General features: G+C 37.3%; 1 protein-coding gene across 1 annotated transcript in view; it reads right to left on the reverse strand.

The window, feature by feature from the left end:
* The window catches only part of ADGRG6 (adhesion G protein-coupled receptor G6), a 112,055-nt gene that overhangs the window by 13,724 nt on the left and 79,836 nt on the right, over positions 1-18,495 (reverse strand). The window contains exons 15-22 of the mRNA XM_063294338.1: positions 17,815-17,980; positions 15,816-15,956; positions 12,286-12,414; positions 11,038-11,083; positions 9,336-9,442; positions 6,575-6,702; positions 5,325-5,593; positions 1,851-1,962 (exon numbers count right to left, since the gene is read on the reverse strand). Of these exons, the coding sequence (XP_063150408.1) occupies positions 1,851-1,962; positions 5,325-5,593; positions 6,575-6,702; positions 9,336-9,442; positions 11,038-11,083; positions 12,286-12,414; positions 15,816-15,956; positions 17,815-17,980 (1,098 nt within the window). The remainder of the gene's footprint in view (positions 1-1,850; positions 1,963-5,324; positions 5,594-6,574; positions 6,703-9,335; positions 9,443-11,037; positions 11,084-12,285; positions 12,415-15,815; positions 15,957-17,814; positions 17,981-18,495) is intronic.

Here is an 18,495-nt window from a genome sequence, read left to right on the forward strand (position 1 = left end):
TGTATCAGGGTGATATTGGATTAGAAGATAATCTCTCTCTCTCTCTCTCCCAGTTGATTTTTACCAGCCATTTAGAAGCATTACCAAGAATCAGACAAACTCGGAATCAGTTATTCTGTTCTGCGCTTCTAGATGCTTCAAATATTGCCACTGCTGCCTCAGCGAAGACTGAGAGTTTCTCTGAACAAACCTGAGAGCACTTAAAATCTTTTGCTTCTTTTGATCCATTAGGTTGATAAAGGAACAAACCCTTTCTGATTTCCTGAAATCGGTCCAAGGAAGTTCAATGTTTTGATAGGTATTACCCCAAATGTAAACATTCCTAATTGTTTAGGCTGCATTATTCAGGCTGCATTAAAAAACCTAAAACTGCAGCCTGAATATTTATTGATTTGGAATTTAGACAATATGAAGGCATCCCATGAACAATGAAGGTTCACAGAGCGCATGGTTATCTTACCAGGAGCATATTTGTTTATAGCGGAGTGAAAAATTCAAGTAAGTGCCTCATAAGCATACATTTTTGAGCAATGATTTCAGTCTAAAAGTATATAAATGAAAGTTAATCCTTTGATTTCAGCAGCGGTTAACTCCAGCAGGGACAGACTTAATAAATGCTGTGTCACAATACTGGTATTATACCAGTCTTTTCAGCAATGAACACTTAAAGTGCAGATAAAAAAAATACAACTACCTCCATTTTAAACCATTCTGCACATGTGTCTGCACATGAGTTTATCAGATTTTGAAGTTACTTGGGCAGAGACATTTAAGTCCACAAGCAAAATGAAGCAAAGAACAGTCATGTGAAGACCACTCACGCATCAACCTAAGTCCATGGTTTCTATTAAATGTTTCCAGGAGAATCATCACAACTACTTTTGACATAGTAGGCAAAACAAGAATCTAACACAAACAATTGTAGTACAGCAGGTCCCTGGTTTAAGAACGAGTTCCGTTCCTAAGTCTGTCCTTAAGTCAAATTTGTAGGTAAGTCAGAACAGTTATTTAGCATCAGTTAGTCAAATGTTTGTCTTAGTATATAGTATATATTTTACATTATATGCATTATAAAACATTAAGAAATACTTCCAAACACATTAAAACATCTTAAACATAATAATACACAAAGCAGTACTGTGGATTTAACCCAAAACATTGTACTTAACTTGAGATTTTAATATAACAGTCTTTATAGCAGTCTGTTCTTAACTAGGAATTGTCTGTAAACCGGGACGTTCTTAAATGGGGGAGCTGCTGTACTGCATTTTTAAAAAACTGTTCAATCATATCCACTTCCTGGGGCCTGCCTGGACGAGTCCCTGCGGTTTCCTTGGCAAGATTTTGGAAGTGGTTTGCCATTCCCTCCTTCCTAGGGCTGAGAGAGAGTGACTTGCTCAAGGGTACCCAGCTGGCTTTGTGCTTAAGGCAGGACTAGAACTCAGTCTCCTGGCTTCTAGCCTGGTGCCTTAACCACTATGCCAAAGTGGCTCTCACCGCATTACTGAAATATTATTAATCATGCGCCACAGTTCAACTAGGACAGAAATGTCTATGAGAACAAGCTTCTACTTGTTGAGAAATTGCATATGTACATCGTTTCTCATTAAATAATGCTTCTTCCTCACCCAACGGCTAGAACTGCTTGCGTTGCAGTTTAAACAAAGTGGAAGGCTCACTTAACTGGCTCTTTGGAAGGGAGAAGATCATGGCAGGTTTGTCTTTACCACATTTGCCTTTACTACCAGCATTTGATATACATACTCTATTGGACTTGCATCACTTTCAAAAATGATTATTAAGAATGCACTAGGGTTTCTGCATTGTTACATTTTATACCAAATACTTACAAATCATCTCCACCTTGTTCATTATTTTTGCCATATAGAACTTTGTTGTAAATATGACTTGTATTTGCGTGTGTGCTTGCTAGAATAACAATGACCACCAATGCTGGTAAACCTGCAATAAAATAAAACATAGCAATAGGAAGTTTTATGAACATATAATAACCCATCTGTTGTGAATGTAGATTGCAGATTCAGACATACTGTCATGAGTACTGATGGTGAGCAGGAGGAAGCCCCTATCCAGGGAGGGAAACGCATGCGTAGTAGCGAGGAATTGAGCAGTCATTCAACGAGACACAGAACAGACCCGCCTTGACTTTTGGGGTTTATCTGTCTGGGTTTTCCCACGCTTCTTCAGTTTGGTAGGATTTTCTGTCTACAGTTGCAATAATAAAACACTAGAGACTTCCTTCTCGTCTCAGTGTGGTCTTTGCTTAGTCAGCACATCAATCTTACCAAACTCCTACTCCCATTGAAAGAGGGAGGAAAGAAAATATTTTTTTTTTTTTTGGCAAAATGTCTTTGGAAAACCAGGAGCTACAACAAGCCATACAACAACTGGCAGCAGCCATGCAGCAACACCAGCAGCAAGTAGATCTCCAGGTCAACACATTACAAGCGGCTATGCTTCAACAGTTACAACAACCAGCTCCGATCATCCCACAGCCGGTGCCAGAAGCAGCAGCAGCTTCGCCAGTAGTCTTGAGATTCCAGGGCAGCTTACAGAAGTTTGGGGGAGAAGCCGGACAGTTGAGAACCTTTCTTACCCAGTGCACAATGTTTTTCGACAGACCGGCAGAGTTCCCAACAGACTGAACCAGAGTCACTTTTATTTTAAGTCTGCTAAAGGGCCCAGCAGCCAAATGGGCTATTCCCATGGTAGAGAACAACGACCCAATTCTCAATGAGTACCAGAATTTTCTGGCAGGGTTCCGAGCACACTTTGACGAGCCGATCAGAGAGGTCACTGCCAGCCGGGAAATTTGGAAGCTCAAGCAAGGCAACAAGAGAGTGGGAATTTACATTGCTGACTTCAAGCTGTTAGCAGGGGATCTGGACTGGAATGAGAGTGCTTTGAAAGACCAATTCAAACAGGAGGTTGGAGGAGGAGATGGACTCTCATGAGACTTTGGAGGGAGGAGGGAACTCTGGAAAGGAAGGGGCTGAAATGGAATGTGAATCTGGAGGGGAGGGTGATGTCATGAGTACTGATGGTGAGCAGGAGGGGAGCCCTATCCAGGGGGGGAAGCGCATGCGTAGTTTAGAGGATTTAAGCTGTCATTCAAAGAAACCCAGAACAGACCTGCCTTGACTTTTGGGGTTTATCTGTCTGGGTTTTCTCATGCTTCTTCAGGTTGGTAGGATTTTTTGTCTACAATAGCAGTAATAAAACACTACAGACTTCCTCCTTGTCTCGGCGTGGTCTTTGCTTAGTCAGGACACATACAGTCCACATCTCCATGAGTACACGTGGATCTTCATCTTATAGATTTTTGTTTATCTCCTCTGGGATTGGGTTTACTTTCCATGGGGGAAGGAAGGGCTGAACTCTATAGTCACTGTACTTATATGCTACATGACCAGGAGGTGAAATTATTTCAAATGCTACATTTTGACCTTTTAATCACCAGAAAGGAAGGATAGGGTGTAAGAGTCCTATCTCTCTCAAATCTCTGGAATAAGACATATACGCTAGGTGAGGCACTCCCCAGAAGATAGATGGTGGTAACAGGAAGTACGAAGCTGCTACCTCAAAGCAGAAGCTGGACAAGTGTGTGAAGACCTTCAAGGTTTCTGGGAAAAGAGGTAGAACCTCTGGCCTTCCACCTTGTGAACCTCAGCCATCTGTTACACCATCTAATAGAGCAAATTAAAGCAACAGTAGCTTTAAAATTAATTACCAATATTTCTAAAACTATTGTACATCACTATGTATGTATAATGATTATTGATGTATGCCTGTGTGCATTTGAATTTTTTGCTGAGAACAAAATTGTTAGCATTCATCTTTTTCCTACATTCATCCATACTCACTATAATCGTAAACTTTAAGCTGCAGTGTATGCACTACAGATAACAGCAAATCTGCCAGTTGGTAATGTATCATAGAGATACATTAATGCCGCTCAGCTTGACTTGTATCTCTGTCCCATTTCAAATACCTTAAGAGAGAAAGCACTGAATAAAATAATAAAACTCTTTGTACGTGATGCTGCACCAGTAAGGATATATCTTAAATGGGACAAGCTGACTTCTTTCTCTAAAGTTTCTAACCCTCTCCAACTTCCCAGAGCAGATTCTGTGGATACATGGTCACACTTCTGGGGGTGAAAATCCTCTTTCCTTTTTCCACAGCAAAACATCACTAGATTTCAGTTTCAGTGTTTCACTCTAAATAGCTGCAGTGCCTAAGAGTGGTCCTATATATCAGCAGGGGCAGGCAAATGACTGTCAAAAGCCTCATAAAGACTTATAAAGATTAACCCATTATTTTAAAGAGAAGGTAGTAATGTTATGTAAAGTATTCTAGATACTAATTTCAACTGGTAACAAAGTGTATAGATTTTTTCTTCATTGGTGGGCAGCACCATTCCTCTGTTAAACTGACAAATGCTGGACCACCTAAATTGCTCTTAAAATTATTTATTTATTTATTTATTTTATTTTATTTGTCAAATTTTGCCACCACCACCACAATAATAATAATAATAATAATAATAATTTATCAGACCTTAAAAATAATTAAAGACCTTAAAAATAATTTATTAGACCTTAGGGCATATTTAATGATGACATGTTATAGAAAATTGCATTCCAACCCATCTTGAGTTCTGAGGATTCAGCCCTATGTCAATAATCTGCGTTCAACACTCCATTCTAGATTAGTGGTTGGTATTTTATACAGTATCTCAAAATGGGTGTCAATAACAAAGACAGTTAAAATGATAAGAAATCTACTTACAAATTAGATTATTTCTGTATTTAATGTTTACAGCTTTGTGTTTCTTTCTGTGAATTGTTGCATGCAGCAAGTGTGCTCAAGCCCTCAAAGCTTTTTCCATAATTCAAAAGTTACAAATGTGGGGGGTGGGGGGATTGAATAAGAGCTTTGTTTCATGAACTGTACAGTTATTTATCAGACTCACTCTTCACTGCATGTTTTTATAAATAAAAGCTGTCCCTCCTTCCAATCTGAAAACAGCACTTAGTATAAGTATTTTTGAAACTGGGGCAGTATTGAAGGAGTAGAACAGAAGAACTATATACAAATGATAGCATACTTCAAAGAACGTATTAATCTTTACAATGCATTTTAAATGCAACGTATTTCTTTATCAATTAATTCCTATTATTTTCTTTAGTAATTTTCCCTTAGCTTTATGGAAGAAACAGTACAGACTATGCTGGGTTAGATTATAATTTAATTATAATTAATTATAATTTAAAAACAAAAACTGTAAAAATCTTACTTACCCCAACCAATGACACAAAATTTTAATATGTATCGGCGAATATAAGTATTGAATACTTTTACTAGAGCTATGTACATATGAACAGCTTCAAGGGCCATCCAGGTGAAGGTCGCCAGAAGAAAGTAATGCAGGAGGGCAGCAATGGCAATGCAGAGGCCTTCTATGTCAAATGACGCAATCCAACCATCAAGGAGGAAGACCAGATTTAGGCAAAGCAAAGCTGTGCTCAAATTCATTAGGATTTTAGAAGGATAATCTCTTCGCAGTTTTCTGGTGATAAATGGATAGCAAATTATGGTGTAATTGAGGAAGAATTCCATTTCATGAACATTCATTTTTGACATTTTTTTGAACCTCAGAATTATTTAGGCCATAACAGAACACACGGATAGGTGTACTCATGTCTACTGATAAACGTTAAGTATGTTAATAAACTTGTGCGATTAACCTTACATGGGATGGTATCCTGTTGTTATTCCTTCTAAAATGCACAGACACAAAATTCTTATTCCTGAATGAGTTTTTATCATTCAGAACATGATCCCGAAGTCCATATACAGTCAATATACAATGTAATGTAATTCATAGCAGGGTCATTTCTACAGAATGACAATACCTACAAATGCACTGTGCTGTTCATGGTTATTATTAATGATAAATAATTATCATTATCATTCTCTCACAATTTTCTACTGTGAGAAAATAACATATAAATTTGCTTTCAAGTGGTATCTTTATTATCATAGCAGATAGTTTTGTAATTTGGGTTTGATTCTATTTTTCCACAGAAACTAGGAAACTATTACCAGGAAAACAGAACTCTATGTCTGGATCCCTAAAGTAACTATAGGTATCACATAGACTTGTATGTGTATGTAATGTATGGGCATGTATGTTAGAGTGAATAGGTAACAGCTGAATTTTAATACTGATACCCCAAATTCTTACCTGGTTGAGGAATTAAAAATATATTTTGCCATTCTGTTTGTAGGCATCTATTCTGGTTTGTTTTCAACATCAAAACAACATTCCTGCCACAAATAAAACTTATATCTTATGTACCTGCTGATACAGCAGACTAAGGGTCAGGGCTTACATTTATGAAATTTTCTTGATTTCACATATTCACTGACAATCTGAATTTTAAATTTGATCTTGTTGCTCTCTCCACAGAATGATTTTGGGTGACACTGATTAGATTGAAAAGTATTACTGTAATGTAATTAGAATTATTATTTAACAAATACTTACTCAAAAGCAATATATGTCAGAAGAGTTGCAGCAGAAAATATGGCGGATATTCCACAACCAATATATGTTATGAAAGTGAGAACTCTGGTATTTGCAGGATCTATTTGTGAAGCTGTTCCTGGCAAATCCTATGCAGAAAAATGAACGAAGTATATAAACTGTTAGGAATACATTTTTGAAAACCCTGTTTATTTTCTCCTGTGACAACATAGATGAAAGTCATAGGCAAAGCTGGACAAAAATGGTGCACTTGATATATTTAGTACTTCGCTGTCACACCTTTGTTTTCCTTCCTAAAGTTCCTGAAGTCAGAGGGCACATTGCGTAACAGCTGGAATGAGCAGTGAATGCAAGCCACTATAGCTTATATCATTTCATCCCACAGATAGCAAAAAACATTACGTAATCCTTCCACTTGCAGTTTCTATTTCCTCAGCATTCCTTAGAAATCAGGATTTTTTTTCCCTTTATAAGTGGAATCTTGCTTTATAAAAAAAGTCCAGAAAGTCTAACAGTCTTGTCATATATGACATTTTGGTGTGTGAAAATGTATCCCTGTGTTCTTTTATAGGACCATTTGGGAACTTCAGTCTGAATCCTGTGCCACAGCTTGATAAAAATAAACGGAGCATTGGAAACATGTGAGAGGAGATAAAAGGCTTTAAAACTTGGATTTGTTCCTGGGCATGCAGGTCAGGAGGTTAGTTGGAGCCCATGAGATGTTGTCATTTTCTTGCTGACTGCGTTTTGCCCTTGGCTGCCATTATAGGCTTTTATGTTCTTGTTTATTGATGCTTGTTTTGCAATGTGTTTTTATGTGTGTTAACTGCCCAGAGTCACCACAGCACGATGGGTGGCCATATAAATTGATTAAATGAATGAAGGAGTAAAATGAGGATTGATATCCAAATGGCTTCAAGAATATTTTCTTCCACAAGCTCACCCACACAGTTAATTTCCCCCAGCCAGGTCCCAAACATTTAATAGCACAAGTAAACATGTAACTGGAATCTTGCGTAGGTATCACAAAAGGCTGCAAGGAAGGTACTTTTATGTGGGGAAATGGGGTTGAACAGCTTTCACTGCTATTTCTCAACTACAAAATTCCCCACCTCTGAGAAGCTGCTTTTCCTTAGTTAAAGCAGCTGGTAGGTTTTAAAAACATGCTGTTTGTTTGGGATTTGGTAACGATGACACCTTTAGACTTTCCATTCGCTCAGATTTGAGTGAATATTCACTACGGTGCAAGGACAGGCAATCTGTGGGTTTTGTGTATAGGATCACTTTCCAGGTGATTGACCTTTCTCAGAACAATGCAGTGTCAACCTGCTTATGACAGTGACCATACCTGAATGAGACTCTCAGAACAATTACATTCATACCTATTTATACTGAAGTCCCACTAAGTTCAATGGGCCTTTACCCCAGACAAATGTGTTTAGCCTTTCAGCATTAAGCATTTCTGAGAAAATACTGAAATATGGTATTGACAGCATCTGCAGTTAGTGATGTTAACTATGCTGAAAGAGGAGGAAAGTGTACTGTACTAAAGTACTCAGCCACTAAAGAGGTCAAAACTTGGGGATGGACACCCTTGCCTCATCATGTCTTAACTGCAGCTGTAGGTGGGGAAGGTTCATACATTTCTGCCCAGAAATAACCCTGGAAGTGTTATTAGGATACTGAAGTAAAAGAACTGGACAGAAAATATTAAAGTTTTCATATTGGAATGCTGCCAGGATTCTAAAGACCCTTCCCTCTCTTTATTTCTGAAACCCTTACAAAAGTACTCACTGCAGGAGAAAGGACACATTGAATTTATCTCAAAGAATGCTCTCCTTTCTGAAAAGTATGTGGAAGCAGAACAGAACTATCTTGAGAAGGGAACAGAAAAGCTTGCAATATTACTAGACCTGTAGGAGCCATATATTAAACTTCGTGGGTGTGGTCTACTATAAATCACAGGAGGGAAGCATGAAAGAAGGAGTGGGGGAAAACTCATTCCCACACTGTAACTTGATATTTCATACCTAATTTACTTTAAAAAATAATTTAAATCAGTTAAATCTTGTGTACCTGCTTAACTTTTGTCCTCCCTAGACAGAAGATCACAGAAATACCTCAGGGATTATCAATATCAAGATGACAAGCTGAAATGGTTACTGAAAAGAGCCCATTGAGAAGTTTTGTTCATTGTTTTAAAATTATCATAGGTTTTTAAGAAGTTCAATATTTAACACAGTTGCTATTTCTTTGCCTTGCCTACAAATGGTTCAACAGGGCAAGAATTGGGGGGAAAAAAAGGAAAAGAGCAAGATAAATTCCAGAAAAGTGTTAGTTATTTTCCTAAGACAGCAACAGAAGTACAATTCTTATAGCAGATTCTCACTCTGGACCACAATATGTAAGAATATGCCAAAGGGCTATGTACAGTCCTCTACACTACATTATTAACTGTATGCATAGGGTTCAAAGCAGAGTAAACGAAGGCATATGATATCTCTATCAACACTGAACACTGTGGATGAGGATGTGTTCCCCGTATGTTTCCCTGTGTAGATAACATCAGATGACACATCCTCATCTAAAGCCTAACACCATTATGTGGTATCAAGAATACTAAAATTCAGGGCAAAAGAATAAAAATGTTTTATGAAATGTTTGGTATGTTCAGAAGCAGCTCATTTAACTAAAATTATAAAAATATTTCAAGGAAGATAGCATGTTGTGAATGTCATAAATGAATACGACTGGCACTTACCATCAATACACCAAAGTGTGTAAGATGATTGCAGAGACAGACAGTCTCATTCTCATTTGACTCTGGAAGTGCATAGCAGCCTGTAATATTCCACCCACCTTGGCCTCCTAGAATAATCAATGAAGGAAGACTATTGTTGATCATGATCCTTTTTGTATGTTTTATGTATATGTACAACATATGAAATCAGCTTATGAGAATTATTAAAAAATACAATAATGCAGTAAAACAGAAAACAATATAAAACAACCATAATGCAAGCAAAATTGAACAAAGTGAAAGAGACAGGCAACAAATGATGAAGATCAAACATTAAAGTACACAACAGAAAATTTTTCAACAATTACTTTAAGTCTTAAAAAGATAGCCCAGTAAATCTTTGTAAGAAGAATGCTGTATTTCTTTATCCTGATGGTACCAAAGAAAAGGCTGTATCTCAAACACCCATTCTATCAATCCTGTTTAAGGGAAGACCATGAACAGAGATGGAGATTTTAATTTTGGCAGGGGAAATCTTACATATCTTAAAGTTTATGTTGAGGGTAGTAAACACTGCACTCTGCTATAGTGGTTTCTTCCCTCCTTTACCACACGTTGGGTGACTAACACAAAGATGATGGAATGATTAAACATACTGTAGGTTTCACAAGCCAACTCTGCAGGGGTGCCTACAGTGACAGTCAATGATGTCAAAATGGCAGGTGTGACTGGGCAATTGAAGCACTGCCATTTTTATGTGTGATACCTGAAATGTACATTAAAAAAGAGTGAGGCTTCAATTGCTGGTTGCACTTCCTATTTTGACATTGTTGACTGTCATAGAAGATGCCCCTACAACTCTGTGATAGCAAGGTGGGCAACAAGCTAATTTAAAACATTGAGCAGTCTTCCTCAATGGATCATAGCATGCATCTACTTATTCTAAATGGAGGGATTCAAAAACCGTTCACGCTTGCTATGACATGATTACTAAATGCTTTCAGCAAAATGTTGCTTATATTATCAATCCTTCCAGGCTGGCTACACAAAAGCAGACCAAAAAATTATGGGATGAAGATTAGTTTTGGCCCGAGGATATAGCAAAAGGGTATGGACAACCATGTCCCATCTGTTTTGTCCTTTATTCTTCCTAATGCACATCTCAGTACATGAAATAGCTCCTCCAGCTGGTATTTGCTAGAGGTTGCGGGCCTAAAAATGTCTTTATTACCACCATTCTCAGAAACTGGAAAATAATGTAAAATATAACCTGTGCTCACTTGGATGCATCTCAAGACTTCCAACAACTGCCCTCCATCAACACCCCTTTTCATTACTCTAGAAAACTAAGTATCTGGATGGGAGAAGTTGCTTAGTTGTAATCGCTTTCCAGTCTATTTTCTGATTCCAGAAGTTGGCCTGAACTGCAACAGGATTACCAGACAACTGAATGGGCAAATAAATCTCGAAGAAATATATGGAAACTATTCACCTATAATGGATAGTTGGATTATATTACATAGTTGGATTATATTAAAGGGGTCTCCACTTGAGGGAGGCTCTGTGCCGCTACTAGACCAAACTTCTTGTAGACTTTACTTCCTGCATAATTATTACTAAGTTTGAATGTGAATTCTGTCTTACTGCTAAGTAGATAAAAGATTTCAGAAATTGCCCTATATTTTCCATATCAAAGAGGGGGAGAAAAAAAAATCAGACTTACTGTTCTTGTTCATATCCCAAAAGACACAAGTGGTATTACGAGCCTTCTAAAATTTAAACAAGCAAAACAAACAAGATTGCATCTCCATGAAGTCCATGAATTAAAAGGCAACGCCTCCTAAAATATTACTAATTAAGCACGCCAAGCTAATTCTCCATCTACATTCCTTTCAATTTATTCCTCTAATCTTGTAACTGAGATAAACGACTAAAGAACAAATTAGATACAATCTTAAATGAGCCTTTTCAATTAAAAATGCAAACTTCTGAACATGCGCGTTGCATCAGTTGGATAACTACTGGGAGCAAAACAGACATGGTAGTGAAATTAAACCTTTTGTTCTATAGTGCCAACCTGAGGAAAATCCATTTTTCTGAAGTTAGTATTTGGTGAGGAAATCATTTGTTGGAAAAAAAAATGCTACATTTTCTCAGACTATATCCTTTGTAATTTTCTGGCTGCCTCAAAACAGCAGGATTAGAAACTATCGAACTCTTAGTCCCGTAACAAAGAGCTGACATGAATGCAAAAGTAGAAAGCACTTGCAAGAATTAATTGGTGACTGTGGATTAGGGAACATTATCCTCTCTAGCAACAACTGATTGTCCTTGAAAATGTTCTTGTATCTCAGGCCACCTTCCTCCCTTATAGTGACTTCTAGTTTACATGACAGTGTAGCTTCTCAGCAAGGAAATGCAGTGAGAGCTCCTCTACCTGCCACTCTGCTCTTCCCTTTGCCTCGTTCCTCCCATTAAAAGTCATGAAAAGGTAGTCATAATGGGTTGCCTGAAACGCCTCAGTGGATTAATGCACTGCACACAGCCTCTCTCATTTGGGAAGAAAAAGGAATGCTAACATGTTTCTTTAAGGACATCTAACTTTTACTTGCAGTGTTTTCTTGAACAAACACCCATGTAGCTGTCACAAACAAGAGTTTTTTGTGGGACAGGGGTATATGGAGAAAACGAAGTTTCATGTTCTATGCTTAACTTATTTTAAGAGTTACCCTATAACTTTATGTACAGTATTTTCAATTCACAAAGGGCAGGAAATTTCACCTTCACTTTTTGTCCCCCAGGTCCCTGATTTCAGGGTTGTAAAAATAATTCAGAGGTTCTCAATACATGTGTAGAATCATTTCTGTTTCAAAAAAGCCACTTTTTTCTCTCCTGTTTAGTACAGACAAATGATATTTTCCCACTCTAACTTAATTAATTATATTTTAAACAAAACCTGAAGATCTCTTACCTGGATGTTGTCATGCTTAAACGTATGCTTAATTGTAATTTTCACAGCTTCCTTGAGATCACGGATAGTAGTATTCCCCACACTGCATGCTACCACGTAACTCGTTAAATTGGTATGAACTTCTGTATCCTTTAGGATATTAAAGATTTATAGAAAATGTGGTTTTTTAAGCCCCCACAACAGTAACAAGAGTTCATAAATTTATTTCTCCACATTACCAGAATAAATATGGCCACTACATAATGCTTAACATTACCAGATCACAAGAACATCCTGTTTATTATCTTAAAAGGTTGCTTTTTCTTCCAGAAAGTCTTCTATTTCCCTTACTACTGCAATGTATACTGTTATAAGGAAAGTTTAACAGTCATTCTGAGAAAATGTTTCCCTCTCAATAATTGTCTTGAGGCAAAGTTAATCCACAAACAATGCTGATATCCAGTGACATAATTAGATTACCTCCCAATCTAAGAATGGAATAGCTTTCTTATCATATTAACAAAACTTCTCTACAGAAAGGAGATCATACTTGTTTTCATATTTACTTACAACACTCCTTTACACACTACCATATTATGAATGTCCAAAAGATAACAGACATACAGTTTTCAAGTACTGCCCCTCAAAAATCCTGGCGTATTTTCACAAGCTGTCTATCTATTCACTTATCCAATTATTTCAGTACACCTCTTCACATAAGCCATGGTTTAACCCTGATTTGCATTCTAAATTGGGACTGAGCAAGGACAATAGTTACTTAAAAAATGGAAATAGGTGCTTCCAATCTTTTACTCATTATATCTTTTGATAAAGAGATGGAAAATAAAAAGATCTTGTGGCTTGTTAACACTCATAAATAAAATATTAACATTTAATGCATGAGTGGGGAAACTGTTTTCAGTCTAGTGTTGCACTTCCTCAAATATAGTATGTTGAAGGTCTCTGCTACTAGAATATAACCTAAAAACTTGATGAGAATACACCCAAACTGGGCAATGTCATCTGTTCTCTCTCCATTTATGTGCAACACTAAACAGTCCAGACATGGTACTATACTTTATAAATCATATGGGGTAGGGTAGCAAACATCTCTGCTCTTGTACCAATGCCTCCTTTTTAGTTCTCCCTTAGGCCTAGCAGGGAGAAACAAGTTAATTGTAATGGTATGTGAGAATTACCTTGGGGGATGGGCCAAGAGACAGTGCCTAGGGAAGGGTCAGGTAAGAGACGCATAGCTTGTAGCTGGATAGTGGGTGGGGCAAGAGGCTCAGAAGAGACCCTTCCTAATTTCTCGGGCTGTAAAGGGGACAACAGGAGAATTGTACTTTTACACTTTTAAGATTCTGTTAATGTAGCTTACAGTAAAGTAGAATTAGCTCATCTGCTCTTGTTTCCTGTCTGGTCTACCTAGTCAGGCTGATGATAATCTAGTTCCTGTCAAACTAGGACAGTTCAGAAGAGCAGAAAATCTTCACTTGCCTCTGTTTCTGCACATATGGCTCATCCACTGGTTCTTAAACTGCCTTCCCCATCTGGAAGCTTAATAGTAAGGTAAAGGTAAAGGTTTCCCTTGACATTAAGTCCAGTTGTGTCTGACTCTAGGGGGAGGTGCTCATCTCCGTTTCAAAGCCAAAGAGCCGGCGTTTGTCCATAGACATGTGGACCATGACTAAATGGAATGCTGTTACCTGCCTGCCGCAGCGGTACCTATTAATCTACTCACGTTTGCATGTTTTCGAACTGCTAGGTTGGCAGGAGCTGGGAGTAGCAACGGGAGCTCACCCCGTCACACGGATTCAAACCGCCGACCTTTCGATCGGCAAGCTCAGCAGCTCAGTGGTTTAACCCACAGAGCTACCGTGTCCCTGGAAGCTTAATAATAGTCCCTAATTAAGTGTCATTAGGATGATGTCCCAATATAGTTCCCAATTACTGTATGCCTCAGATTTTCCTGTCCATTGTAAATTTCTCTGTTGTAAAGGCATTTTGAAAATAAAGACTAAGAACTCTTTATTGTTGAGTGCATTTAAAAGACAGTGGCTGGTCATGGTGATTTGCCAAGTTACATTATCTTTAATTACTAGCTACCATTCTGATAAAAAAGCATGTAATATATGCCAGCACAATGCAGATAACCTGGCAGTCACTAGAAATTACTTGTAGGAAACAAACTGTTGAAAAACAAAACTTCTTTCTGGAACTTAGCTTTAGTATAATATAAGATGATATTTTGCTGAGAGTTTTCTGAAACTCAGGACTTCTTATGGGAGAAAGAAATAGTGGACTGAAGAAGGCTCCACGAAGAACAAAGAACTGATGAGTAGACCAGCTCTTTGAACCTCTCTGGAGAAAGAGAGGGCTTGAGATTGCCCACAAGCTCTCCAGACAGTTGCTCCTTGTGAGGAGACTGCAAGACAGTAGTCTCCAGCAGATTTAGAGCTCTGGGAGATGAGGGAATAGCCGTCTAGCTCAAACTAGGGTTGGCACCTTTAAAAGGATACTAAGTTTGCATACTTCTTTTTCTAATCACATTTGGAAATTGTTTATTAACAACTTTTCAGCTATTAGAAATCTTTGGAGTAACAAATCTGAAAACACTGTCTGCCTTCAATCCTTAATGAAAGGAATTTTTAACAAGCTTAAGAACTTAAAAAAAATTGAAATCAACAGCAAAAATTTAATTAAGACTTTGATTTTAAAAAATTATAAATGGATTAATGGTCCAGATAAATTTGAAATAAGTTTTTGGAATTAATTATAGAGAATCCTTCCTGTGGGAAAGTCTAATTGTTTTGAATTAAAAAACAACAACAGTAAAATCAACCAAACAGAGTGGAATAATAATGTTTTCAAAATCCTTTTTAAAAAACCAGAAATAAAGAAGCCCATATGTATTTCACTGGGGAATAGGTTTCAAGGCTGTGAGGCAACTGAGAAAAGTATTCTTTCTACCCACCAATTCATTATTCAATGTGAGAGCAGGACCTCTTTGGTAGATCACAAACTCAAAAAACTCCTATAGATAATACCAGTATAACAAGGAAGTGTTTACATTCTCTTTTCAAATCCTGTAGTTCTAGTATTCTTTAGTCCCCATACAACTGTGCATTTTAAGTTTTTTCAAACTTACCAAATAAAATATCAAGACTTGCTTTTTAAATACCAAGGATATTAAATACTAAGAATAAACCAGGGACAAAAATAAAAGTCAATGGAAAGAAAAAGAAAAAAGAGCTTCTATTGGTATTTTTAAAAACCTGCCCATTAATTTCATCATGCAATCCACATCACATCTAAATTGGTCTTTAGAAAGTTTCTGTTAATATATTTGCCCACAACAGTAAAAATCTTCAAAAAGTTTTATCAGATAATAAACACATAGAGGTAAAATGAATGGCATCCTACTATCCATCTCCCTAAATTTATATAGTGTCTGAATAAAAACGGTAACATCTCACCAAAATTATAAACTTCAGTATTCCTATATCCTTCGTAATCATTAAACTGGAATGGAGCACATTGATGCCTACCTGGAAGAGTCCATTTTTATTGAAAAAAGTGAACTGAGCCCTGGATATAGCTTCAAGATCTTCTTGACTTAAATTCTGTAGCAAACTTGGAGGCAAAGTAATAGTAGCAAGGGAAGTTTCTTGGTTTTTATCAAAATCAATCTAAAACATAAAAATGAAAAAAAAATTCTATCAAAATAAAAATAGAAACTATTTTCCACACTGAATGTGGGGATATATAATTTGATATGAATTCATAATTATTTAAGTTAATAACAAGCTTTAGCCCTTCCTCATGGTTATGGAAATAAATCAATATTTATTTTGTTTAGGTTTATTAGAGTATGCCCTTTTAAAGAAAATTTTAAAATCCTCTCTATTAAACTTAATATCAATTTATATTTAATATTGTTTATTTTTACAAGATCAACATTAATGTTAATTCACTGGAAAATATTTCCATTTAGCAGTCTATATATAAGTAATATTCTACAAGATCAGCTTCTCATTTCTTCCCAGCTATTGTTTACATAATTTAATGTGCAGGCAATAGTGTTAAGTATGTTTTGGTTATTCACTGAAAAGTAAATACTTAAGAGAGTCTGTCTCACAAGCCTCCCTCCCAGTGAAGCAACAACTAATAGCTGGAATGGGGCCTTGAGCCCACTTCAAGAGTGTCTCACTGCTCAGCTGAGAAATGTAAGTCATGATGGATTAAATCAGACTCCTTTCAGCATGGATTCTCTTGAGGTACAATGTTTAATAAAGAATAGGAGTAGTTTTCAAATTCTAGTATGTGTCCTGCCTGATAAGTGTTTTGAGTTAGCCTATGCAGTCCTGTATTGTTCCATGAACTTTCAACAGCAAGTTAAATAAAGAGGCTAATACAGATATCAGCCTCTTTATTTAACTTGCTGTTGAAAGTTCATGGAACAATACAGGACTGCATAGGCTAACTCAAAACACTTATCAGGCAGGACACAGCCCCAAAGCCTTAAATTAGAGATGGATCACATTCTTCAACCTAGAGACAGCACACTGCTTATGTGCCCTGCTGGGAACCACAAAGAGTGTGGCCAGTGATGTCATAACATCTTCAGAGAGGGTAGGACTAAATTGCTCAGGATTTATGATGTATATTGTGGTGGTAGAAGGTACCCCCCCCCATACATATATCAACATTCACTACCAAACCTATGAGATGCCCTCCATAACTGTTTAAAGTGACCTTGTAAGAAAATATTCAAGGCAAGCTGAATTGACCCTGGGTGGTAACAGGGAGAAGAATCAGTCAGGAACTTCTAGGCCAGTAAACCAAATTGTTTCTATTCACTGATCATATCTCGAAGACAGTATGGCTAGTATGCTGGCCTAGTAGGAAGGGATAAATAATAATAATGTCACATGGATGGGTTTATCAAAAACATTCCAACGTCATGTTGTAATTTCCACCCTGTCTGCCTTTGTCTTGTTTTTGCAATGTAGTGGGCCAAAGGTATATAACCTCTGGTTCTGCTTTTGCTCATGACTGTTCAGCAAAGTGTCAATGCTTTGCTGGGAGCCCAGCACATATTGTTTATTGATTGTACGCAAATAAAATTACGCTGTATCTTCAAAGTGATTTGGCTGCTTTAGGTGAGCCAGGTTTTGGCCATAACAATATTTAGGGGCTTAAAGCACCCACTTGCCCTTAAACACCCCTGCGGATATCTAGCAGATATTTGGGGGTGGGGGGTGGGGATAGTAGCAATTTTAAGGAGTAAAATGGGTGCTTTACCTTGCAAGACATCCATTTTGGCCTTTAGAAGCCCCCCAAACTCTCCCTCCTACAAACATCTAGGGGGTGCTGGAAGCCAGAAATGGAGTGGTAAGTACCTGTGGCTTACAAAGTATGCGTTGCTCATCCCTGCCTTAAACTGACAAATTCAACATAAAACAGAGTTGAATCAATGGAATTCCTGTCAATATAACTTGCTCGAAAACAAGCTTAAATGTTTATATGCAAATATGCACGGTATACCTTAAAATCTGAAGCATTGTTCTGGGGACCAACACTGAAGGAAGATCCACTGAATAAAGATGTATTCAAGGATGAAACTCCAAGTGCTAAGTTGCGGGTTGAGATGCTCATGGAGGGACCTGTGAACTGAATCTTCAGTGCCAAGGCATCAATTGTCTTTATAGCTCTAAAATCAAGCATATATGTATGTATGTATGTATGTATGTAAATATATAAATAAAATAATAAGAATAAAAACATCTTTGCATACAACTCTTTGCATACATTAGTGGGTATTATTTTGGCATTGATTTACCTAATTATAAAGAAAAACAAAATTGCAAAATATGCAGAAATTTGTGAGAAAATTCTAGTGATGCGCAGCTCCCTTCAGCTAGTCATCAATATTCAGCAACTCCAAAATGATGGGAGAGCGATCAATAAAACCATGCAGGTCATCCTCTTTCTTTGCTCTGTCCTTTCAGTGCTGGAGGAGGGAAAAGTTGCTTCTTCCTCAATGCTTCCTTCTCCTCTTAGAATGGTGGATTTTGAACATACTTTTTAATATGGATTATGATGTTCCTCAGTGTTTTTTTAGGCCCAGTTCTATTTTATTTTTTTATTTCCCCATAGTGATGGGGAAATCTTGTAATAACTGACAGATGCTGTAGAGATGCCCAGGACTCTTGAGAGTTGTTGCCC

The sequence above is a fragment of the Candoia aspera genome, chromosome 1 (assembly GCF_035149785.1).
Source record: "Candoia aspera isolate rCanAsp1 chromosome 1, rCanAsp1.hap2, whole genome shotgun sequence".
NCBI lineage: Eukaryota > Metazoa > Chordata > Lepidosauria > Squamata > Boidae > Candoia > Candoia aspera.